This window comes from Peromyscus californicus, unplaced genomic scaffold (genome assembly GCF_007827085.1).
Source record: "Peromyscus californicus insignis strain IS unplaced genomic scaffold, ASM782708v3 Scaffold_14__1_contigs__length_90479793_seg_2, whole genome shotgun sequence".
Classification (NCBI taxonomy): domain Eukaryota; kingdom Metazoa; phylum Chordata; class Mammalia; order Rodentia; family Cricetidae; genus Peromyscus; species Peromyscus californicus.
This window is the reverse complement of record NW_026294436.1, coordinates 21174007-21198892: the sequence shown is the minus strand read 5'-3', so window position 1 is coordinate 21198892 and position 24886 is coordinate 21174007. Positions and strand designations below refer to the sequence as shown.

Genomic DNA, 24886 nt, shown 5'->3' with positions numbered 1-24886 from the left:
TGCCCTCTTCTGACCTGCAGACATACATGCAGGCAGAACACTGTATACATAATAAATAAATCTAAAAAAAACAAAAAAACAAAAAAACAGGAGAGGAACAGAGAGGTGCCGCTGTTTACAGACCATCTTTTTTTTTTTTTTTTTTTTTTTTTTTTTTAAACAAGCTCATTTATTAGCAAACAATGAGAAGGGAAAAAACAAAAGGAGAGTTTTCACAAAACAGTCTATGAATTATATAAGTTAGGGAAATACTGGACATCATAGACACACAACTAAAAATGTGCTATCGTCTATAATGTACATTTTCAAAAAAGCAATTACAGGGTTGGAGATGTAGATCGTCTGGTACAGAGCTAGCCTAGCGTGCTCAGGCTCTAGTGAGCACTCTGGAAGTAGCAAAGTAAAAGGTTATCCTTGGCAACACCAATTCTGAAGCCAGCCTGGGATACATAAGGCCTTGTCTCAAAGAGAGAGAGGGAGAAAGAAACAGCGCCCCGTGTGGCAGTGTACGCCTTTACTCCCAGTACTCAGGAGGCAGGAGCAGGCATCTCTAGGATTCATGAGAAAGATGTGACAGAGCAATTAAAATCTCACATGCCCGACTTGTAAGACATGGGATTTTAAAACGGACTCTAATGGAGAAAAGATCAATTCCAAAGAGATTCAGCAAGATGTCTTATTAATGCTCCATGTCATTAATCCGTCAAGGGGTGGGAGGCTGACAAGGAAGGTAGACCATCTTAAGTGACGGGTCAGCCCGTCGACAGAGCTGAAGCTAACCACCGCTGCTCAGGACTCAGCTTTCCTCCGCTTTGCACAAGTTACGTGTTTTGCCAAAGACAGACAGGACCCAAACTTCACCGTTTCAATGACTTTATTAAATGAAAAAGAAGAGCAGTAGTTCAGGGTTTTTTAGTCACTGGGTCAACAACATTTGGCAGTTCTTGAAAAAACAAGTTGAAAAAAAAATAAAGAAAGAACTGGATTTCACACCAGTGAAATTTTTAGCTGGGTGGTGGTGGCACACGCCTTTAATCCCAGCACTAGGGAGGCAGAGGCAGGTGGATCTCTGTGAGTTCGAGGCCAGCCTGGTCTACAGAGTGAGTTCCAGGACAGGCTCCAAAGCTACACAGAGAAACCCTGTCTCGAAACCGCCCCCCCAAAAAAAACCCCACAAAAACAAGAATGTGGCCATAATTTTTTTTTAACCAGAAATAAGTACAAATAAAACAATAAGATACTTACAGAAGCTGCAAGTGTTTCTTAATGATAAAGAATACCCAGCATTAGTAAGGGGCAGAAAACTGAGTGCTCTTTCCCACTGCTGAAGGAGTGGACAAATAAGGCTGCTGTGGAGAATGTGTCCACAGCATGCCCACCCTGCAACCGCACTCCTTACAATGCACGCCAAGGACCGGAAATAGAGTTAACACCCTGTATGCCGTGTCACGGTCAGGAGCAGCTGGAGGCAACACAACGTGGATCACCGGAACTATAGCCCAGCAACACAAGGAGCATTGGCAACCGTGTTCAGGGCTGGGCGTCTACTGATAAGGAAGACGTTCCCCTTTCGTTAAATAAAAAATAACAAGATATAAAAGAGTACAGTATGCTCTCATATTTGTTTAGGAAACTACATGTTTGCACACAGAAAGACATTGAGGTTATACACGTTACCACTGGCAAGACCTGCCCAGTGGAAGTGTGAGTTAATGAGAACTCTATACTGATTCTTTTTTTTTTTTTTTTTTGGTTTTTCGAGACAGGGTTTCTCTGTGTAGCTTTGCGCCTTTCCTGGAACTCACTTGGTAGTCCAGGCTAGCCTCGAACTCACAGAGATCCGCCTGGCTCTGCCTCCCGAGTGCTGGGATTAAAGGCGTGCGCCACCACCGCCCGGCCTGATTCTTTTTTTTTTGAGACAGGGTTTCTCTCTGTTGCTTTGGAGCCTTTTCTGGAACTCACTCTGTATCCCAGGCTGGCCTCCAACTCACAGAGATCCTCCTGCCTCTGCCATCTGAGTGATGAGACTAAAGGCGTGAGCCGCCACCACCACCTGGCTACTGATTCTTACTTTGATATACAATTAACATGTATTCTTTCTGTGGTTTAAAAAGGGGGCGGGAGTTAAAAGCCTAGTTCAGTTTAGGTCTCTGACTTGTGAAGTGAAGGTTCATGTGTCCCTAGAGGCATCTGCTTGTTTTGTTCCTCTGGACCCCAGCGGGTCAGCCTTGGCTGTTTTCCTGAAAACACCATTCTAAGGTGTGCTCACCTCTTTGGAAAACATGGTCTCTCCTTTGCCGCTAGAGCCCCTTCAGACTGAGTGAAAGCCACCTAAGTGTGCAGGGTGCTGGCAAAACTGCCCAGGGCCTGTACTTTAAGAAACTTCAGTGAGGAAGGAACAGCCAGGAAACAGATGCAGAGGGAGTTTCTCTGTGTAACAGCCCAGGCTGTCCTGGAACCTGCTTTTTGTAGACCAGACTGGCCTTGAACTCACAGATATCCACCTGCCTCTGCCTCCCCAATGCTGCTGGTTAAAGGCGTGGGCCACCACCGCCTCGCTGGAACTTTTGTTTTTTAATTTGTAAAATTTTCATTTACTTATGTGTGTGTGTGTCTGCTTTTCTGTATGCACCCCACACGTGTGCAGGCAACCGTAGAGGCCAGAGTGCAGATGCCCTTGAACAGGCCTTACAGGCAGCTGTGAACCCCCTGATGGAGGTGCCAGGAATTGAACTCAGGTCCTCTGAAAGAGCAGCGAACACTCTTAACTGCTGAGCCATCTTTCCAACTTCTATTTGTTGTTTTTTGTTTGTTTGAGACAAGCTCTCAAGCAGTACAGAATGGCCTTGAATTTGATATGTAACTGAGGCTGACCTTGATCTGCCTTGACCCCCAGGTTGCTGGTATTATAAGAATAACAGGGTCTCTACTTACTGTACACTCCAATGTTAAGTCCCCAGAGGAAGGGATGATGGCAAAGTAGTTGAACTGCTTATACAGAGTCCTTTTAAACTACCCGGTCACTCCAGAAGAGAAATGATAAAATAACTGGAAATCACGTTGAAGTTTTAAGTTGGCTAATGAGGAAAGGTGGCACCAACCCCGTAACAATGGAAATCTCCATAGAAAGGGTTTGGATCCTGGGTACAGACAGTCCAAGTGAACCAAAATCCTGAGGACCTTACAACCTACATTTATGAATGATGACAGCAGCCATTAAAGAAATCTTCCCTAACAAACCCAGGGGTGATTCGGCTAAGCAATCCTTGGTATATCCTCCACCCTCCACTCCGATTCCAAGAGAGCCTGGTAAACAGGGCTGAGTTCCTTTAGGGTTAACAATGGAAGCTGAAGCAGGGAGGCCCCTAATGAAAAGAGAAACCTAGTCAAGATCAGCGGGAAGAAGGGCCACATTCATCTTCACTACAAATGTCACTATCAACCTGGAACAAAGGGTCTCAAACACAGCATTGAAAACATGTCTAAAGTAATGTGTTTCTCACTAGTGGTTTAAACACTGACATTTGTAAATGTTTTACTTTTAAAAAGAATAAATTGCTATAGACAAGTACAACGAAGTCACTCTCAAATACTTGTATGCTTTATGTCTTTTGAGATGTCTCACATAGCCCAGGCTGGCTTAGAATTCACCATGTAGCTGAGGCTGGCCTTGAACTCCTGATCTTCCTGCTTCCACCTCCCAAGAGGTAGGACTGCAGGTGTGCGCCCATTACACCGGGCTTCTTGAATGAGAAAAAGGTGGAGTTTCAACTAATAGCAAGTGAGCGTTTTTTCCTGTTACCGTGGCTAAAAAGTTGACCGCTGCTCTTGCTGAGCAGGAAGGGAGCCCTGGACGGCATCCAGGAGGAGTGCCAAGGACCAGACTACACATGTAGAGTTCTTCCATGTTCCAAAACGGGGGTGGGGGTTAGGACAGCTGTGATGCACAGAGGACTAAGTGGGAGGCATGCACTGAGGCTTGAAGGAAGCAGGACGGCCCTCTGCAAGTTCAAGGGCAAACACCGGTGCTTATCGTTTGTATTAGTACCGAGAAGGCTGCCGGCATGGCAGCCACCACAGGTTCAGCGTCGGCTCTGGTGGGCAGAGCTTTACAGCTGGCGTGGAGTCCCCTCAGTCACTCGTGGGAGACTCGCTCCAAGGCCACATAGAAGCTGTTCTTGTCGTCCAGGCAGTGCCAGCCAATGGGTCCGATCTCACAGTCCGCACAGACCAGGAACTTGATGTTGCCCACGTCCTTGGTGAAGCCCACATTCTCAAAGATGAACATGTCATTCACCAGCCAGTGTTCCTGGAGGAGATCACCGTCGGGGTCGCTGCCGTCAGCCAGAGCTGGCTTCTTTCTCATGGAGGGGAGGAACAGCTGCAGGGGGAGAGAACATAAGAACCGTAAAAGCTGGACTGAGTCCGGTCACCTCTTCACTCCCACTCTACTTACACGCGACCTGGATGCCTAGCAGCTTTCTGGACTGGGAGAAAAGAAAAAAAGACAGTAGCCATCACATTAGGTCACACACTCGGACGCTCTTCCGGTGCCTGCCTTGATTGTCACTATTATCACTGTTGGCATTATTTTGAGACGTGTTCTTCCATACCTTTGTTGGCCTGTAATTCATAGATACCCGCCTGCCTCTGCCTCCTGGGTGCTGGGGTTAAAGGCGTGCTGCCACCCCACCTGGCTTGCCCTGGTTCTCTGCTTGAATTTCCACTTTCTAGTCTTTACTGACTCAGCTGCATGGGCATAAACCACGCAGCACTAGCCAACAGCTTCTGCTCTCAGAGCTGTCCTCTGCCTGCCCCTTCCTTCCCTTCCCGTGACGCTTTTCCAATCGCAGGCCAAACCAGATACGAGGGCCTCTTCACTGGCTGCACAACTCTAACAACCCATCCCCAACACACACAGAGGAAACCGAAGAGCTACCACTGCCCAGAACTTCCCATTCATCTTTAATTCTCAGGCTGTCCCATCGTATCCAGTGTTCGGGCTTGTCTGAATCCAGCCCTGCGATGACGTCACTGTGAGACCAGTCAGTGCCCTCTTCTTTCTTTATGACCACCAAGCTCAGCATCAGGTTCTGACGGGAGAGGGAACCCGGGGGTTTGCTCTGAGTCTTAAGGGATATGGGAGAGGCACTTGGGCAGGCGGCTTCTCTGCTTCACCGTCCATGGAGTCCAAGGCACTGCATGAGCTAGCTTCCCCTTAGCTTCACGGCGTATCAGCCACACCGGCTGGCCGCCCTGCTTCCTCAACAAGCAATAAGATGGTTCTGCCTGCAGACTTGGCGTGGCTGGTCCCTTGTTGGTATTCAGGAACAACAGTCTCAGGAAGTCTCTGACCCACAGTCAGTGTTTTTTTGTTTTTAAATATTTTTTTTGTTTTGTTTTTCAAGACAGGGCTTCTCTGTGTATCCCCGGCTGTCCTGGAACTTGCTTTGTGGACCAGGCTGGCCTTGAACTCATAGATCCTTCTGCCTCTGCCTCCCGAGTGCTGGGATTAAAGGTGTGCACCACCACCACATGACTTATTTTATTTTTAAAAGAGAGCTTTTAAAGAAGAATCACTGTTGCATAACCAGCACATATTTAAAGTGCACAGTCTGCCACATCTGGACACATGTACATGCTGATGAAAATAGCATACTTAAGATATGAATGTATTCATCACACCTGACAGTTTCCTCATACTATGATCACATTTTCTGAAAAATGTCTTACTAGATTTTATGTGTATGAATGTTTGTCCACATGCATGTATATGTGTGCATCACATGTGTGTCTGTTGAATCCCCTGGAACTGGAGTGATAGTTGGTTTAGAGCATCTATGCTGGGAATCAAACCAGGGTCCTCTGTAGGTGCAACCAGTGCTCTTACCCGCTGGGCTCTCTCTCCAGCCCCTAAAAGTGTCTCATTAATTTCTTGTTTGTCTTTCGCCATGAGAATATCTATTTGTTCCTGGATTGGATTTATCTTATTTAAAAAAAAGGAAATCTAATTTTAGAATTTGAAGTGCTATCCTCAAGATTTTTTTAAACTTTTATTTGTGTATGCATGTGTTTAAGTGCATGCCATGTTATGTTTGGGGAGCCTGTGGAGGCCAGAGGAGGGCGTCGGATTACCTAGAACTAGTTACAGGCGATTGTGAGCCACTTGACACAGGTGCTGAGGACTTAGGTTTTCTGGAAGAGCAGCAAGTGCTCTCATAAGAACTGAGCCATCTCTCTGGCTCCTATCCCCAAGAACTTGCAAACGTCAACCTACCTATATTCTCAGTTCCTAGGAGAGAGCAAGCCTTCGGTGCATGTGTGCACATGCATACAAACAGTTGCTTTCATTTCCTGTGTGGGTAATATGCATATTTTCTACTGCAAAATGCAACGCCAGCAAACCCACAATACTTTTATTTTGAGACAGCGTCTTGCTATAGCCCTAGCTGTTCAAGTCATGATCCTCCTGCCTCACAGCTCCCTGAGTACTTTGATTAATAGGCAAAACATATACATACATACATACATATTTCTCTCTCTCTCTCTCTCTCTCTCTCTCTCTCTCTGATAGGCGGGTCTTACTATGTAGATCTGACTGACCTGACTCACCACGTAAATTAGGCTAACCTCAAACTCAGAGGTCTGCCTGCTTATGCATCATGAATGCTGGGATTAATGGTTTGCACCATGCTCAGCTTTTTCTTTTTCCTTATTCTTCCTCCTCCTCCTTCTGTTTATTTACGTGTATGAATGTTTTGACTGCATGTATGTATATGCACCATGTGTGTGCCTAGTGCCTGCTGAGGTCAGAAAAGGGCAATAGATCACCTGAAACTGGAGTTCCAGATGACCGTGAGCTAATATGGGTGCTGAGAACCAATCCTGAGTCCTCTGCAGGAGCAATCAATGGATCAAGGACTGGTCACAGTCTGAGCTCATCATCATGTGGACAGAGGCAGAGCAATGCACATCAAAGGGGAGAGGAAGCAGAGGAGGTAATCACAAGAAGGGGCAGGACAAGACAACCAAGCGCAACACCCATCCCCACCCTCCACCACAACCGTTCCAACCCCTCCTTACAGTCTGCGCAGATCCAAATCCATCAATGGGTTAAACCATCATCAGAGCCCTCCTTGGCTAGCCCTCACAGAACAGAGCCTGAGAGACTCCTTATTAATCTCCTAGGTCTCTCTCTCTTTTTTGGTTTTTTGAGACAGGATTTCTCTGTGTAGTCCTGGCTGTTGTCCTGGAACTCGCTCTCACTCTGGGATTGAAGGCCTGGCTCCTAGGAGTCTCTTAATTCAGTCAAATTGACAAGCTTAGTCATCAATCATTCCAGATGTTGTGGGGCTTGCCTTTAATTCTAGTTCTTGCAAGGCAGAGGTGGGTGGATGTCTGTAAGTTCAAGGCCAGCCTGGTCTAAAGAGTTAGTTCCAGGATAGCCAAAGCTACATAGTGAGACTTTGTCTCAATAAACAAACAAAAAACTTAAAGGTTGCCAAGAAGCTAAAATCTAAAAAAAAAAAAAAAAAAAAAAAAACAAATGAAAGAAAAAACATAAACTGCCCATCACATGAAACGTTGGCATGTAAATAGAGCACAGCTCATAAACCAAACATCTCACAGTAAAATCCACATTCAATTAGATAAGCAGATTTTTCCTTAACCTCAAAGAGCAGCCAGCCAACCCAATCTCTTTGTCTGGGCAGGGGGACTAATAATCACATTGTTAATATTAAAACAACACTACTTTACATAGCTGAGATTCATGTTCCATTTGATTGTGTGTGTGTGTATGTGTTAGTGGTAAAATTACAGACAAGTCACCACTCAAGAAACATATTTTTATTTATGTGTACATATGTGTATGTGTGTCAATGAATGCCACTTGTGTGCATGCCTGTGGAGGTCAGAAGAAGCCCTTGGATCCTTTGGAGCTGGTTAGAGGGGGTGTGAGCTGCCCAGTGTGGGTGCTGAAACCAGACTCAGGTCCTCTGGAAGGACAGTAAGTGCTCTTAGCTGCTGAGCCATCTCTCCAGTGCCCCACTTAACTGCCTTCTTTTCTGTGTACAGTCCAGTACGTAAGAATGTTCACATGACTGTGCCACCACCGCCTACATGTCACCAGAGCCTTCCCGTCTTCCCAAACCGAGACTCTGGTCCCACTGAAGAAGTGTCTCCCTATTCACCCACCCTCCTTACTCTCCCTTCGCTGGCCTAAAGAAGAAGGTATTTCATGTAGGTGGAAGCATACTGCATATGTCCTTTTATGGCTGACTTGTTTCTTTTACTGTCCTCACAAGTTCACATTTAGTTTTAAGAAGTAACACAAAGGAGCTTGGCATAGTGGCATACACCTTTAGTCTCAGCAGAGGCAGGTGGATCACTTCGAGTTCAAGGTCAGCCAGGGCTACACAGTGATGCCTTCACAGTGAGGCCTTGTTTCAAAAGCCAGCAGCAGCAGCAGCAACAACAACAACCACCCCAACACACACACAAAACAAAACCCACAAAAGGACTAGAGAGAGCCTGGCAGCAGCTAAGAGCACCTGCTATTCTTATAATCATTCCTTTGGTTCCCAGGACCCACTTCAGGTGACTCAGGACTCCCTGTCACTCCAGCTCCAAGTGACCTGGTGCTTGCTCCTGCAATCTGCTAGAACTTATTATATACATGTGCATAACACACACACAAACACACACACACACACACACACACACACACACACACACACACACACACACAAATAAGCATAAGCTTTTAAGAAATAACCAAGCCCTTTCATCTCAGCACCTGGGTGGGAGGCAGAAGCAGGCAGTTCTCTGTGAGTTGGGGCAGCCTGATCTAGGCACAGTTCCAGGACAGTCATGACTACATAGTGAGACCCTGTCGCAAAAGACAAAACCAGAGCAAACAGAAGTAACACAAATCCCTGGAGCCTTTACTGTCTCCCTGAAGATAACATCTTGAACAGCTGGGGTAGCTCTCACAGTCAGAGTACAAGAACTGATTCACTCTGGAGATCTTATCCAGATCCCCCCAGCTTCCTGAGTGTCGCCGTTGCTTTTCATTTAAGGGCCTGTTGCCCAGGGTGGCCTTGAACTCTGATCCTCTTGCCTCAGCCTCCTGGGTTCCCCATGTGCTTGTGCTCACTTGCCTGCCTATTCAGTTCTAAACGATTTGTTCACCTTTACAGTCAGGATAGCGAAGAGCCCCGTCACAAGAGCTCTGCTGCTCTCTCCTAATCACATTCATCAACAACACCTTGCCCCTCAATCCCATCTGAGGGCAACCACTGAGTCCTTCTTCATTTCCGAAATTCTCTCATTTCAAAAATGTTACACACGGTCCAGTGTAGTGTCGCATGCCTTTAATCCCAGCACCTGGGAGGCAGAGGCAGATGGGTCTCTGTGAGTTTGAGGCCAGCCAGGATAGCCAGGGCTACACAGAGAAACCTACAAAAAAAAATCTATCTATCTATCTATCCATCTATCTATCTCAAAAATAAGTTGTACAGACCTGTGTAGATGGTTCCATCTACAGACCTGGGCACAGTGGTGCTCACCTACAGTTCCAGCTACTGGGATGCTGAGGTGGGAGAATCATGAGTTCCAGGCTGGCCTGGGCAAACTCTCAGCTTATAGAGTTGCTTGTCTGGCATGCACAAAATCACCATATCAGCTGAGCTTAGTGGTCCACGCCTGTAATCCCAGCACTTAGGTGAAGGCAAGTGGACTGAGAATTCAAGGTCCCCCCCTCAGCTACACAAGGCGTCAAAGCCAACAGAGTTTACATGAGCCCTGCCTCACATAAGAGAAAAAGGAAAAAGGAAAAAAAGGCCTAGCGGTGTGTCCCTTGACTTTAATCCCAGCACTTGGGAGGCTTAGGCAGGCAGATCTATGTGAGTCTGAGGTCAGCCTGGGTCTACTAAGTGAGTTCCAGGGCTACATAGAGAAACTCTGTGCCCCACCCCCCACCCCGCAAAAAAGGGGGCCTGGTGATGGTGTATTCCAGCCCTGGAAAGGTCAAGGCAGGGAGGTCTTCAAGACCAGTCTGGGTAACAGAACTGCTGGCCAACCTTCCAAACACAGTGAGACTATGTCAAGTGAACGGAGACTGGGGGAGCCAGAGAATGCTACACCAATCGATTCATCAAGCTGATCATCTTCTTTGGCTTTCTCACCAGCAGAATTCTCTGCAGATTCGTTCAAGTTGTCTGGATCAAGCTGGCTGTGGCAGTGTGATCCCCACATTTGGGAGGTAGAGGCAGGAGAATCAGGAGTTGAAGGTCATCCTCCACTACAGAGTCAATGTGAGGCCAGTCCGTGACATGAGATGCTATCTCAAGACAAACCCAAAAGAACAGCCTAGTTCATCTGTGTCTACTGCTGAACAGTACTCCATTCCCCTCCTGAAAGATGTCTGTGCTGCCCACAGTTTGGCGCTGTATAGTGCAGCCACCACACACATTCATTACAGGTCTGACATGAATGTAAGGGTTTTTGTTTTTGTTTCTTTTCAAGACAGGGTTTGTCTGTATAGCTTTGTGCCTTTCCTGGAACTCACTCTAGCCCAGGCTGGCCTCGAACTCACAGAGATCCGCCTGCCTCTGCCTCCCGAGTGCTGGGATTAAAGGCGTGTGCCACCACTGCCTGGCGAATGTAAGTTTTCACTTCTCTGCGAAAAATGCCCCAGAGTGCTGCTCGTTTGTAAGTACATGTTTAGTTTTTTTTTTTTTTTTTCGAGACAGGGTTTCTCTGTGTAGCTTTGCGCCTCTCCTGGAACTCACCTGGTAGCCCAGGCTGGCCTCGAACTCACAGAGATCCGCCTGGTTCTGCCTCCCGAGTGCTGGGATTAAAGGCGTGCGCCACCACCGCCCGGCACATGTTTAGTTTTATAAGTCTTGGTTACTGCCCTCAGGTCCTCTCCTCCAATATGCTTAACCCAATATTATTTTCTTTTAAATTTTTTTTTTTAGATTTTAAATTTTATCTTATGTGTGTTGGTATTTTGTCTACACGTTTGTGCATGCCTGGTGCCAGTGGATGCCAGAAGGCGGCATTGGAGCCCACGGAACTGGAGTCACAAATGGTTGTGAGCCACCACGTGGGTGCTGGGAACTGAACCTGGGTCCTATGCAGGAGCAACAGGTGTCGTAAGTGCTGAGTCTTCTTTCCACTCCACCCCAACAGTTTATGCTTTCCTTCCTACAAGCCAGTCTTCTGCTCTTCCCCAAACGTCTCTCTTCTACAGTATCATCTTCTAATTTCCAAACTCCACGGACTTTCCCTTTTTCTTTACACAGGAATGAGGCTCTTGGTGAGGAGAGCACAGCCATGCTCCAGCAGTCTACACCTGTCAGACCTGGAGAGGAAGAGATGCTCCTCTTGCTCCTAGCAGCCGACGACCTTATTACCTCTGCAAGGTTTCTACCATTTGGGAACCCACCACGGTCACCTAAGGAAGTTCTGGCCACGCCGCTCTTGCCATTGAAGACTCTGTGGCACCTGGCTCAGCCTTCCTTTTGATCCTGTATCCTTACTTGACCACGAGCTTCCACTCACATTGGGAGGATTTATCCCCATGGTTAAGGGAAACTTTTAAAACTTTCTAAAACACACTACATTTTAAACTGGGTGTCTCTACTTAGCTTAACCAACAACTTCAGTTAAGATGTTCAGAAATCTGGGTTGGAGACATGTCTCAGGGGCTGCATCACTTACTGCTCTTCCAGAGGATCCAGGTTCGGCTCCCAGAAGCCACACAGTGGTTCACAACCTCCCTAACTCCAGTTCCAGGTGCATACATATAAGTTTCTCAATCCCCAAATCCCATCTGAAATGCTCCAATGTTTGAAACTTTTAGAGCACGGCCAGGACGTGAGTGGAAAATTCCACACCTAATGTCATACGATGGGTTGTGGGCAAAATGCAGGCTCACCAAAAATATATCAAATTATCTTCAGCTTATTGTGGACTGGAGGATTTTTATGATGCAAAAAAGATTCCATGTTTAGACTTGTCTCCCAAACCTAAAATACTTCATTGTGTAATTGAAAGATTCCCTCCACCCCACCCCCCAACCACCACCACCAAAATCACACCTCTGAAATCTAAAACAGTTGTGATCTGAAGTGTACTGGATAGTTTTTTGTCAACTTGACATAAGCTGGAGTCGTCTGGAAAGAGGGAACTTCAATTGAGAAAATGTCTCCCCCACATGGGCCTGCAGTCAAATGTGTGGGGGCATTTTCTTGACGATTTATGTGGGAGGGCCCAGCCCACTGTGGGTAATGTCACCCCAGGCCTGGGCTGTATAAGACAGCAGGCCGAGCAAAGGATGGGGGAGCAAGCCAGAGGCAGCACTCCTCCATGGACTCTGCATCACTTCCTGCCTCCAGGTTCTTGCCTCTAGGTTCCGGCCATGACTTCCCTCCATGATGAACTGTAAACTATTACGGTGGGATAAACTTTTCCCTCCCTCCCACATTGCTTTTGGTTGTATTTATTACAGCCACAGCAGACACACTAGGACAGAAGTCGGTACCAGAACCCGGGCTATTGCTGTGATAAACATGTTGTTTTGGGGAGGACTGTGGAAGTGTTTGGAACCTTGCGTTGGAAAAGCCATTGAGTGCTCAGACCTTAAATGGGCCGTGCTGTGGGAGCGGTAGAATGCTGAAAGCAAGCTAGTAAGCTCCCTCATGATCTCGGCTTCAGTTCCTTGCTATGCTTTAGTTTTTGCCTCGGCTTCCCTCAATAATGGACAGTGATCAGGACGTGTAACCCAAATAAGCCCCCTCCTCTCCGAGTGCCTTTTGGCCTGGTCTTTATCATATCGTAGAAAATAAAGCAGGACAGCAATTGGTACTGAGAGTCAGGACTAGTCATCCCACACCAGCTTCAAGGGTAAGAATAATTTATATATGAAACCAATTCTCTGACTAAAAAGAACACACATCACATGCTGAAAACAGGTGCCAATCAGAATACTGAGCAGGATGTGGCTCAACTGGTAGGGTTCTTGCCAAACAGGCATGGAGTCTATCATAGGTCCTACTCTCAGGAAAGCATAAACTGGGGTGGTGGTACACGCCTGTAACCCAGAAGGACTGTAAGTTCAAGGTCATCCTCAGTCACATAGGGAGTTCACAAGGGCTACATGAGACTGTCTTTTTATTATTATTATTATTTTTTTATTTATTGTGTATGCAGAAGAGGGTGCCAGATCTCATTACAGATGGTTGTGAGCAACCATGTGGTTGCTGGGTATTGAACTCAGGACCTCTGGAAGAGCAGTCAGTGCTCTTAACCTCTGAGCCATCTCTCCAGCCTGAGACTGTCTTTAAAAAAAAAAAAAAGACTAATAAAACTATAAAATATTGATCCAGTATATCAAAAATAACCTACTATTTACACCAGACTAATAGCTTTTATTCATTAAGTCCAGATATCTCCTAAGCGCTTACTTATGTACACAGTCTAGGTAAAGGAGATACATACACACATGTGGACAGGACAAGGGCCTCAGTCCAGCGGTGTAAGTAGCCACAGGTACCAGGAGGTGGTCAACTGAGGTAGGTGCTGAGGTGTTAGAACTTTGCGATGTAGGCCCCGGGTTTCTGGACCTTGGAACTCCTGAAAATTTGGGCCAAAGAATTCTTTGCTGTGAGGGCTGGCCTGGGCACCCCAGGATTCTAAGCAGCAACCCTAACTCCCACCTACTGTATGTCAGCAGCATCCCTTCCCAGTTTTTACCACCAAAAGTATCTATGTATGTCTCCAGACTTTTTGCTTTGGAGACAAACTCTCTCCCAGTTGAAAAACCTACTGCCTTAGATTATGAAATGGAAGGCAGAGTCATCACCGGGCTCTACATCACATCAAAGGTAGGGTACATGGTTTGGCTTTCATAGCTTTCCCGTCCAGAGACTGTACTAGTGTACCCTACAGAGTGGAATGAGAGCGCTGTGGGCCACCTCTAAGCATTCCTCCTACGTCCTACCTCTCTCCAGGTTCACTTAAGAGATGAAAGATCCTGATTTTGTTTCCCCGAGACAGGGTTTCTTAGTGTAGCTTTGGCTGTTCTGGAACTCACTCTGTAGACCAGGCTGGTCTCGAACTCAAGAGATCCACCTGCCCCTGCCTCCTGAGTGCTGGGATTAAAGAGATGCACCACCACTGCCAGGCCAAAAGGACCTTATTTTTAATTTTAAAGATTTATTTATTTTTACTTTAGGAGTGTTTTGCCTGCATGTATGCATGTATATGACATGCATGCCTGGTACCCACAGAGGGCAGAAAAAGGCGTTGGATCCCCTGGAACTACGAAGAGTTGTGAGCCACCTGACCTGCATTTCAAGTTCAGCCAGTGCTCTTAACCACTGAGCCATCTGCCCCGCCCTGGAAGGGTATCTTTATTTGTTTGCTTCTTTTTTATTTTTTTCTATGTTGAGGTCAGACTTGGACCTTATCAGTCTGCAGTGAAAATCAGACTGCTCAGATATTCTCCTCCAGGAAGGACATCCCTAAGAGGGACGATATCAGCCTTGAGATATCTAGACTAACCTGAGAGCGGCTTCTCAACAATTCAGGGTAATGATCAAAGAGCTTCGCTGGAGATCCAGTGGAAGAGTGTGTTACAAATAGTTTGTTCTCTGCAAAGGTGCTCTGTTGAGAAACTCTAACATATAATTCAATTTGCTTCTAGTTTCCCTCCTATAAAACATCAATTTAAAATGTATAAAATGGGCTGGTGAGATGGCTCAGTGGTTAAGAGCATTGGCTGTTCTTCCGGAGGTCCTGAGTTCAATTCCCAGCAACCACATGGTGGCTCACAACCATCTGTAATGAGATCTGGTGCCCTCTTCTGGCCTGCAGACATACATGCTGGCAAGATACTGTATGCTTAATAAATAAATAAATCTTAAAAAATAAAATAAAATAAAAGGTATGAAACAAAAACTTTATATATAAACTATAAAATTCCTTTAAGGAACTTCTTGATTTTTTAAAAAGTTTTATTTAATGAATAGACAGGCTCTCATTATGTATCCCTGTTGGCTTTGAACTCACTGTGTAGCCCTGGGTGCTAGGATCATAGGCACTCACCACCACACACCACTACCCAACCTTTAAGTTTCTGTCAGTTTACAAAAGCGGGCAAGCTGCCATAAAAGGATACCAGAACTGACCTAAAATCCAGCCTCGGTTCTGTACCGCACCAGAGGCACAGCACTCAGTTTCCACAGACGCCGGCCTGCTCACCATCCTCACTTTTTCAGAATGAGCAAGTGGAAGCTCATGGAGGTTCAGCACCTCTTCCAGTGGTAATAAGTGGTCAGGTTAGGATGCAAGGCCACGGTCAGTTCCATCCCTCCACGAGGCCCCTAACTTTATAAAACAAACGGAGAACTCTAATTCCTGCCCTCAGAATTCCTATTAAAATAGAACTACAGAAAATCATCAAAACACACAGGACAAGGGAGACACTACCCCCCCTTTCCTTCTTTAGAAAAAGGATTCTGCTGTGTTACAGTACATAGCACTTCATTATCAATCCTTCAACGACATGAAATAACACTGGCCCCATGTTCTCACAGACCATTTATATAGTAAGGGTCTGAGTAAAATTAGTTTGCACTATCCTATAAGTAGGTATGCTACACACACACACACACACACACACACACACACACACACACACACACACACACACAAAAGCTTAGAAAAAAATTTCCTCAATGGGGTGATGTTAAGAAGGTTATTAAAAAAAACCTTACTTTAAGGCGGGGTGTAAATGGTGCACGCCCTTAATCCCAGCACTGGGGAGGCAGAACAAGGTGGGTGGATCTGAGTACGAGGCCAGCCTGGTCTACACAGCGAGTTCCAGGCCAGCCAAGGCTGTAACACACACACACACACACACACACACACACACACACACACACACACACACACAGAGTCCTACTTGATTTTGGAGCTCCTTTGAGGAGCAGCAAATGAGACAGAAAGTAGGGACTAAAGATGGGTGAGGGCTGCGGTGGGACAGGAATCTAGTCATTCTCAGGTGCCCTGGGCGACACCGAGCGGCGGCCGGAGATACACCTGCGAGGCGCAGCACGTTGGCCAGAGCTCCAGGAAGCTGGGGCTGGGGTTCCTCCCTCCCTCAGCTCGCGCAGGGTACCCGAGGCCTGGGAGAGGTGGGCCGCCCGAGACAGGTGCACCCGCTGAGCCAGGGCTTTGCTGCAGAGAGAGGTGCAGGGCGGTCGGGCAACCGTGCCCCGCCACTGGGGTCCGAGTCGCCAGCCGCACCCGCGGGGCGGGGCCTCGCGAAGGTGGGCGGGGTTAAGACGCGCGAAGAAGGGCGCGGTCTCCGGAAACCTGGGAGCCCGGACCAGTCTCCAGCCGCCGGTCGCTCGGGACAGTAAACCTAATCAGCTCTACGTATTCCCCTACCTGTCGGCGAGAGAAAAGAGCAGTCCCTGGCTGCAGCACCCGAGAGCCGCAACGCTGGCACAGCACCGCCTTCCGGTTCCGGCCCTCGGCTGACACTAGCTCGTTCTGCAGCTCAGCCGGTTCCATCGCCGCGCCGCCACAGCATGGGCCACCACGGCGCACGCGCGGTCTGGGTCCGCTCACCCGGAACTACGCTGGCGCGGCTCCGCAGGGGCGGGGCGCCGGGCGCCCCTCGCTGGACCTCTGCGCAGGCGTCTGGACTCTATTGCGCAGGCGCCTTTATTTCTTTGCCGGCCCGAAGTGTCAGCATGACTTTGTGACAAATCCTTTTTCTGTGTATCCACCTGGTCGCCGCGCCTCCCGTAATAGTGGCCTAGGCAAACCACTATGGCTGCCTTACCACTTAGTTCTCGAACATTTTCATTGCCTCGACAATCCGGCTCAGACCACACCTCAACAAGATATAGCTACCATACACTCGCTTCCTACGTAGCAAGCCATGTAGAATGCGGAGTATATTTCGTGTTGGAAAAGCTGCGTGGAGATCTTAAGCCTAGTGTCTAACAGTGGACATTTATGAGGCACCAAAGCGTTTTTTTACAGTGCTTTTGAAAACGTAGTCGTCATCTTTGAGGGTTTGCCCTCAGGCACAGTGCACGAAGAAGGCAAAGATAAGGTTAGTTTGCAGTGTCTACAAAAGTCTACAAACGAACAGGGCGTTCCAAAGCCACGACTCTTAACTTTCTGATCTTTGTATCCTATTAATTCTAGTTATAAGCTTCCCAAGACCAGAAGGACATCAAAATGAAAAGCAACTAAGCCACCTTATTGTTTAACATGCGCAGCCTTGGCTCGCTTCATTAGTTCCACATTACATGATTGGAATTGTGTATTGTGATAATATAGCCCCAGAAGGTCGCAGACTCTAATCTCATAGGACAATAACAAAGTGCTGCCAATGAACCATGGATTAGGGAGTAGCTCTGTTTAGGGAGTTAGGTCTTTATCTGTGACTTTTTTTTTTTTTTTTTTTTTAACATTTTTGTTTTGCCTGCATGAATGTAAGTGTAGCGTGAGTGCTGATGCCCGTGGCGGTCAGAAGAGGGCACCACATGTCTGGAACTGGAGTTAAGTGTTGTAAGCCGCCATGTGGGTGCTGGGAACCCAGCCTACATCCTCAGAGAACAATCAACATTCTTAACCACTGGCCCATCTCTCCAGCCCCCACCAGGTGGCATTTTTATTAGAAATTAGGATTGTCAGGAGAGCAAGACTTCAGAATGAGGTCACATTCTCCAGCGACTGAAGAAAGACTGTCGTAGAAGTGCAACATAGTGGAATAAGCCCCTCAGCACCATGGAGCTGATGCATGTTAAGAAATTTGAACTTTCTAGTACAGGAAATGTGAATCTATGGAACTTGAGGACACAACTTCAATATTGACCAATAATTGGATGTATATTAAGTACTGCCATGGTCACATCTGAATTTCAGAAAGAGCTGATGACAGAAAGGCTGTGGTTCGATTAGCAGGTACAATCCATCTGCCAGATAGGCCGAAGGACTTTATCCTCTTGTCCTGCTTTCCTTTGGCTCTGGGACCAACAGTATTGCGGTTTTAGCTGAGGATGGTAGAGTATGCCTTTAATCCCAGCACTGGGGAGGCAGAGGCAAGTGTATTTCTTCCAGTTCAAGGCCAGCCTGGTCTACACAGGCGTTTCCAGGACAGCCAGAGCTGCACAGTGAGATGCTGTCTCAAGAAGTCTTGCAGTTGTGCGGCAGGCCCTTGCACAGGTGTTTGTATGATCACACGCCATTCAATGAATCAAACAAAGACAACTCCTGGGGTGATGGAAAACCTACAGTTCACACGGGTGCTAAAATGTGCTCAAGGCTGTTGCTTCTGTATTCCTTTTATCTTTTGGGTTTTCAAGGCAGGGCTTCTTTGTGTAGTCCTGGCTGTCCTGGAACTTGCTCTGTAGACCAGGCTGACCTCAAACTCAGAGATCGCCCACTTCTGTCTCCTGAGTGCTGGAACTAAAGGTGTACGCCACAACTGCCTGGCTCTTTTATCTTTTGTTTTCAAGTAGATTCCAAGTGTGAAAGGGACCAATAAATCGGGCAAATTCAGGCAAGCACTTCACTGACGTTTCAAATCTACCAAAGCAGCAGCAGAGTTCATTAGCAAGCACACGGTAAAGAGGTGGGAAGACGAGGCCAGGAGCTGCTCTTTATCCTGTCCTCCAACATGTCTGCTGAAGGCAGCACCAGCCACAAATTCTCTTGAAGCCATTTGAGACAGTCCATTTTTAATATTTTCTTAAAAAAATACAAAGGAAATTAACTCTGTAGGCCACACAATTAGGGCAATGAGGGAAAAGTGGAATTCCAGAGCAAAGGAAAATAAAATGCAACCCAATTTAGGCTACCACATTCCCATACTTGCTGCACCAATAATGCAAGGATTTCACCCTATGACACAGAGGAGCCTTGAAGGGCAGCTCGGAAATGTTGGCAGAGGCACGGGAACTAACAAAAGAGTCTCAGTTGTCCTTGATTATTCGGTCCCAGGATGAATACAAGCCACTCTCCAGACAGGTTGGGAAATGTAGCGGCAGAGAACTGAATGTAGCACATGCCGCAGCAGCAGTAAGCACTCCTTAGCAGAAGTGTGCCCTTCAGACAACAGGGCAGTGACAGGAACCTCAGGTACCAGGCTGCAGGCCCCAGCCCCCCCCCCAGCCCCGAATAAATAGTGTGGAAGTGTAGTCATGTGGCAGCACTTGAGTCACCACCAAGCTGCTCTTTCACCCAGTCAAAGACAAACACTGCCACGGCTACACCAGCCTGGCAGGGACTAAGACGGCTGTAAAGTCACAGGTACTTGTTTGCCACAGGTAGATTGAACTCTGCACACTTACAGCATCTCTTATTCTAACTCCTCCCCCCCCCCCCCCACCACCACTGTTAATCTCTCAGTCTCCAGTGCCAAGATGGTACATTAGAAAGACCCTGGGGTCAAGCATGTCCTCTCCAGCCTTCCAGTTTACACTTCAGTGATCTTCTGGGTTCACTCACATTCCATTCAGTTCATGTCACTTTTCAAATCTCTACACCAACCATGTCCCCCTAAGTGAGAATAGCATCAATCTCTCCTCTTGGCCTCTCAAATTTTAACAGTGATCTCTTGGTTTCCTCCAGAAAGGGAACTGTGGTGGCCGGAGCTACCTTTGTATTTAGAAAAGATATTTTTGCTTCTAGGGGTGGGGGGGGAAGGAAATGACTTTCATTTTACCAAGCTTATGTAGTTGATATCCTTCCAATCACCTAGGATGGACAATGCCCACACCTAGCAGGCCATACTCACCTTAATTCTCTACAATATATGAAGCACAACACACACACACACACACACACACACACACACACACACACACACACACACATCCATTCGTCCTCCCAAGCACTTGATAAGTTAGGAACAGGAAGCAAATGCTCCTCAGGTCTCGCACATCCAAAGGTGCACTCTTCCCTTGAGTACCTGTTGTTACCCACCCTTCTGAGCAACAGTACCACTGCGAAGGAGTGTGTGTTCAAACAAGTACAATCGTCACAGCACTGGTGCCTGTAATCCCCGTGCACACAGTGAGATAGAAACATTCTGGAAAGGATCCTTGATTCTCCCACAAACTGTTCCTTGGAGTACTCATTGGCTCCAGCTGGTGTTCAATAAGTTACTTTTCTCGAAGCACGCACACCCCAGCATCGCAACGCTGGGTTCCCATGGAGGCCACTACTTCCCAGCTGTCGATGATAGGGTCGTAACACTCAATGCTACTCAGCAGAGAATTCCCATCGTATCTAAGTGGGAAAAAAAACAAAAGAAAGAAAGAGGTTGTCATTCTTTACATACCAGTCCTGCATTTAAAGTAGTCCTGTCCCTGGAGTTGGTAGTACAGCTCAGCAAGGGGGCACCTGCTACCATATGCCAGGTTCAAGTCCCAGCACCCGGGGTAGGAGTGAAAACGGCCCCAGCAGTTGTTCCCCCACAACACACTATGCCTCTTTCCAAAACGGAGATTGAATCACGTGGATTCTCCCCTTGGATACAGGATTCTACCCCACTTTCCAAATTCTCACCCTGCAATTGCATAGAGCCTCCCCCGAAGCACTGTGGCCCCTACATAGCACCGTGGAGTGGTCATACTCGTGACGGTTGTCCAGGAATCAGTGCGAATGTTGTAAGCTTCAACAGAGGAGAGGTGGGCTGTGCCATCAAAACCGCCCACCACATAAATATGGTCATTCAGTAGGGCTACTCCAGCACCTGGGGGAAGAGAGAGGAGAAGCAAATGAACGGCCTAAGCCGAGCATCTGAACCAGTGACGAAACACGTCACCAACGGCTGAACTGTGGGGAAGATGAGGGACGCAGATGTAAGCAAACCAGGCCTAGAAGAGTATGATACAGCGAATGTTACTGCACGCATTTGGTAAACCCTTTGGCTGGGACTGGAAATTATAACCCAGAGACTGACACGGTTCTCTGTTTGCTTTCACTCACTCACAGTCCATCTCTCTTCGGTCGGCTGAACAGAGCAGTGGGGAAAAGGTGTTAGCAATGGGAAGCAGCAGAGGACACGGCCATGGCTGTGCACAGTGTTCGCTCTGTTACATCGCAGCCTATTCCCTATCAGGAGCTCTCAGGTGCTGTGGGGACGTACCTCTACGGTGGCGTACTTGCCGAGGACATGCAAGGTTCTGTGTGCAGTTCTCAGAATTAAAAAAAAAAAGATTTCATTCTTAGGTATTAAGAGATCTTAGGTGATTTATTGCCGTTTATTTATCAGATGTATGGCACACATTTGCAACCCCAGTCAGTGTGCACTACATACTACATACAGTGAGATCTTAGCTTAAAAATAAAACATCGATGTGGTGGTGTAACTGGAAGCCAGGGCAGGAAGACCACCTCACAGCAAGTTGTACACCAGCCAGGACTACACAGTAAGACCCTCAAAAGAAAGTCCAGGAAGGCAAGGTGGTGGCGCACGCCTTTAATCCCAGCACTAGGGGGCAGAGGCAGGCGGATCTCTGAGTTCAAGGCCAGCCTGGGCTACAGAGCGAGTTCCAGGATAGCCAGGGCTACACAGAGAAACCCTGTCTCAGGGAAAAACAAAACAAAACAAAAACCAATTCCAAAGAGTTAAAAAAGCAAAGACACAAAACTCAGCACAACAGAAACATTTATTTAACCATGTCCTACACATACAACATTATGCTAGACAGACAAGAATGCAAGAATAGAAAAAAGTACTAAAGAGTGAGTAAGAATGTCTGTCCTGTCCTCAGATTTGCATCTAGTTCCAAGTTTAAACTATCTTTGTCCTAAGAGTTAGAAAAAAGAGGTGAAAGAGAGAGGAATGTGCAGCGAATATGTACAGCGAATCTGGTGCAGTGAGAACTACACAGTTCCACCCCACCGACACCCCAGCCTGTACCCAAACCACCGCTGTACACGTCAGGACTGTTGGCACTGTGATCCCGCCTGAGACTTGGTCTTACCAGAACGTTTGGTGGCCATGGGTGTAACGTTAGTCCAGTGTCCTGTATGGGGATCATATTTCTCAACTGAATTTAATATATTCAAGCCATCATATCCTCCTGAAAGACAGAGCAAAGAATGAACTTTCCAGGAAGAAAGGGAGATGCTCAGGCTTGTTTGAACTGGCCTTCTGTGAGTAATTCAACTGAGTCAGTGTAGTTCTTCCAGAGTTCCAGCTCAAAGAATACCAAACACCCCACATTTTGCTTACAAGAAAAACATAATCCTGTTCATGGACAACATATTGGGACAGACCAGAGTTCTTGCTGACGCAAGTGTATGCACTTAACTCTGGTAAACTGATGCCTCTCTCCATCCCACACCCCAGACTCATACCGAGACAGTAGATTATTCCGCTGGCCACTACTAGTCCTGCACCCTCTCGAGCTGTCTGCATATCTCCCAGCATGCTCCACTGATCAATGTTTGGGTCATACCGCTCCATACTTGTATGACGCCTGCTTCCATCAAAGCCTCCAGAGACATAAATCATATCTGCTCAGAATGAACAAATTAGTCTATTAAGAATGAGAAATGTCTAAGAACCACTGTCTCTACCAATTACCCATTACCCATTGTTAAGATGGGGGAGGGGGGACCCACACATGAATGTAATCACAGCCCTGGGGAGATTCAGGCAGGAGGACCAGGACTGCAAAGTCATTCTTACATTGTACCTGATCATGCTCAATTCCCATTCCTCCCAGGTTCATCCTTCCACCCTTGTGCCCCCTGAAAAAAACTTAAGAAAAAAAAAATACACCAGGTACAATTTGTGTTGCCCATATACTCATTGGCAAATGGTCAAATTCCCAGTGGCCAGTCCCTTAAAGAAAACCGAGTCCTTCCCCAGCCCTCTGATAGAAGCCATCAACTGTGAAGAGCTACACTTCAGCACCTTTATTAAAATTTTTCAAAAATTTATTTATTAATTCATTTTTTCAAGACAAGGCTTCTCTGTGTAACAGCCCTGGCTGTTCTGGAACTCACTCTGTAGACCAGGCTGGCATCAAACTCACAAGAGACTCACCTGCCTCTGCCTCCCAAATGCTGGGATTAAAGGTGTGCACCACCACCGCCCAACCAAATTTATTTATTTTTATTTTATGTGCATTTGTGTTTTGCCTGTATGTATGTTTGTGTGAGGGTGTTGGATCCTGAAGTTACAGAAGACAGTGGTGAGCTGCCATGTGGGTGCTGGGAATTGAATTCAGGTCCTCTAGAAGAACAGCCAGTGCTCTTAACCACTGAGCCATCTCTCCAGCCCTTTTATCACAAATTTTAAGGACTCTCTTCAATGGCTTCCTGTCTAGACAGTTTCTTTTCTTTTTTTGGGGGTGTGTAGGCTGTGGTCAAGTCCATTTTTGACTACAGACTAAGTTTAAGGCCAGCATGAGCTACATGAGATCTTATCCCAAACAAATAAGTTTCTTGGTATTTCTTCCAATTGACTTTTATAATTATTTCCTAAATTTCCCATTATGTATATGCATTGTATATGGTACTGTATGACACTACCTAAGGACATTATTGTAAAAGTATATTTTGTACTCTGAGCATTTTCCCCTTACGTGGTAAGTCAGTTAAGTCTCAGAAGCAAGAAACACAGTACAACCAAGACACTTGAAGCCTGGTATGGAGGCTGGAGAGATGGCTCAGTGGTTATGAGCATCCGCTACCCTTCCAGGGGACCCAGGTTCGAGTCCCTGCACCTACATGGTGGGTCACAAGAGTCTGTAACTCCGGTTGCAGGGGATGTGACACCTATCCTGGCTTCTGGGGCACTGCTGTCATGCGGTGCATACACAAAATGGAGCTACGACACTCACACACACAAAATAAAGCCTGGTATGGCACGAAGACCACAGGTTTGAGACCAGGGTGGGCTACACAGAGTATTTAGTGAATCCCGCCTAAATTAAAACAACAACAACAACAAAAACCCAGTGTAAGCCAGAAGGCCAGGGGTGGTGACACACAGTGCTGAAATCCCAGCACTAAGTAGGGCTGAGGCAGAGGTGGGTGGATTATGAGTTTAAGGTCAATCTGAGCTTTATCATATAGTGAAACCGTTTCAAGAGGAAAAAAAGAAAGAAAAACAGAAACAAAATGCAAAAATAACCAAAAAAGAAAAATGGCATATGATGACATACTTAAAAGCATTTGAAGACTACCAAATGGAGTTTATAAAACTATAACCAGTGTCTACTACCATATAGTACACTAGAACTTGAAGAGTCAACTTTAGCCAGTGTTGACATGTCCACAAATAGTGCGCATGTCAGTTACCCTGACATATCTAAAGCAAGAATGAGCATTTGAACTCAGATACTTCTCCTCATATGCCACGCTCCTGCCAGACAGTACAAGAGCTAAGGACACAATCCAGCTGAAAGAAGACGAAAACACCATTTGTCATCAGACCTACCTCCCAGTGTGGTAGCTCCAGCAAGGCCTCGTCGCACGTTCATAGGGGCCACAGAATACCAGACTCCATCTTCATCTGCTGTGTAGTCTAGACATTCCACTGAACTGAGGCGGGAACGGCCATCATACCCGCCAATCACATAGATCCGATCATGTAAGGAAACCGAGGCTACATACCGTCTTTTTCGGGTGATACTCTACAGATTTGGGAGAGAAGAGAAATACAGCATTTCAGCTGGACAAGTTCCAGCCCTTACCTTTTCTTTCAACACCCTGCCTGTTTTTTTGTTTTGTTTTTTTTTTTTTTTTTTGGTTTTTCGAGACAGGGTTTCTCTGTGAAGCTTTGGAGCCTTTCCTGGAACTCACTTGGTAGACCAGGCTGGCCTCAAACTCA

The 24886-nt window shown here is 46.8% G+C and overlaps 2 protein-coding genes and 1 non-coding gene across 4 annotated transcripts in view; all 3 read right to left on the bottom strand.

Moving 5' to 3' along the window:
- Positions 1-856: 856 nt before the first annotated feature.
- Rabif (RAB interacting factor) lies at positions 857-16634 on the bottom strand. Its single transcript, XM_052737012.1, has 2 exons — positions 16462-16634; positions 857-4381 (listed from the first exon to the last, which is right to left on the bottom strand). The coding sequence occupies exons 1-2, from the start codon at positions 16585-16587 to the stop codon at positions 4136-4138; spliced, it is 372 nt and encodes a 123-aa protein (XP_052592972.1). The 5' UTR covers positions 16588-16634; the 3' UTR covers positions 857-4135.
- LOC128110204 (small nucleolar RNA SNORD19) lies at positions 14448-14517 on the bottom strand. The gene has a single exon (XR_008218159.1). It is a non-coding gene; the product is annotated as a small nucleolar RNA SNORD19 (small nucleolar RNA).
- A 2115-nt stretch (positions 16635-18749) lies between the features above and the next one.
- Positions 18750-24886, bottom strand: part of Klhl12 (kelch like family member 12) — a 36931-nt gene continuing 30794 nt past the window's right edge. For both annotated transcript variants that reach the window (XM_052737010.1, XM_052737011.1), the window contains exons 8-12: positions 24494-24689; positions 22402-22560; positions 22026-22124; positions 20602-20788; positions 18750-20322 (exon numbers count right to left, since the gene is read on the bottom strand). In XM_052737010.1, coding sequence (XP_052592970.1) covers positions 20196-20322; positions 20602-20788; positions 22026-22124; positions 22402-22560; positions 24494-24689 — 768 coding nt within the window. In that variant the 3' untranslated portion in view covers positions 18750-20195. The remainder of the gene's footprint in view (positions 20323-20601; positions 20789-22025; positions 22125-22401; positions 22561-24493; positions 24690-24886) is intronic.

What these genes read in the sequence shown, in the direction of transcription:
- Rabif (XM_052737012.1), bottom strand. Translation starts at nt 16,587, where the DNA reads ATGGAACCGGCTGAGCTGCAGAACGAGCTAGTGTCAGCCGAGGGCCGG. An exon ending in CTCTTTTCTCTCGCCGACAG is followed by an intron (nt 4,382 to 16,461) that starts GTAGGGGAATAC and finishes CTCCCCCTGCAG; the next exon opens with CTGTTCCTCCCCTCCATGAG.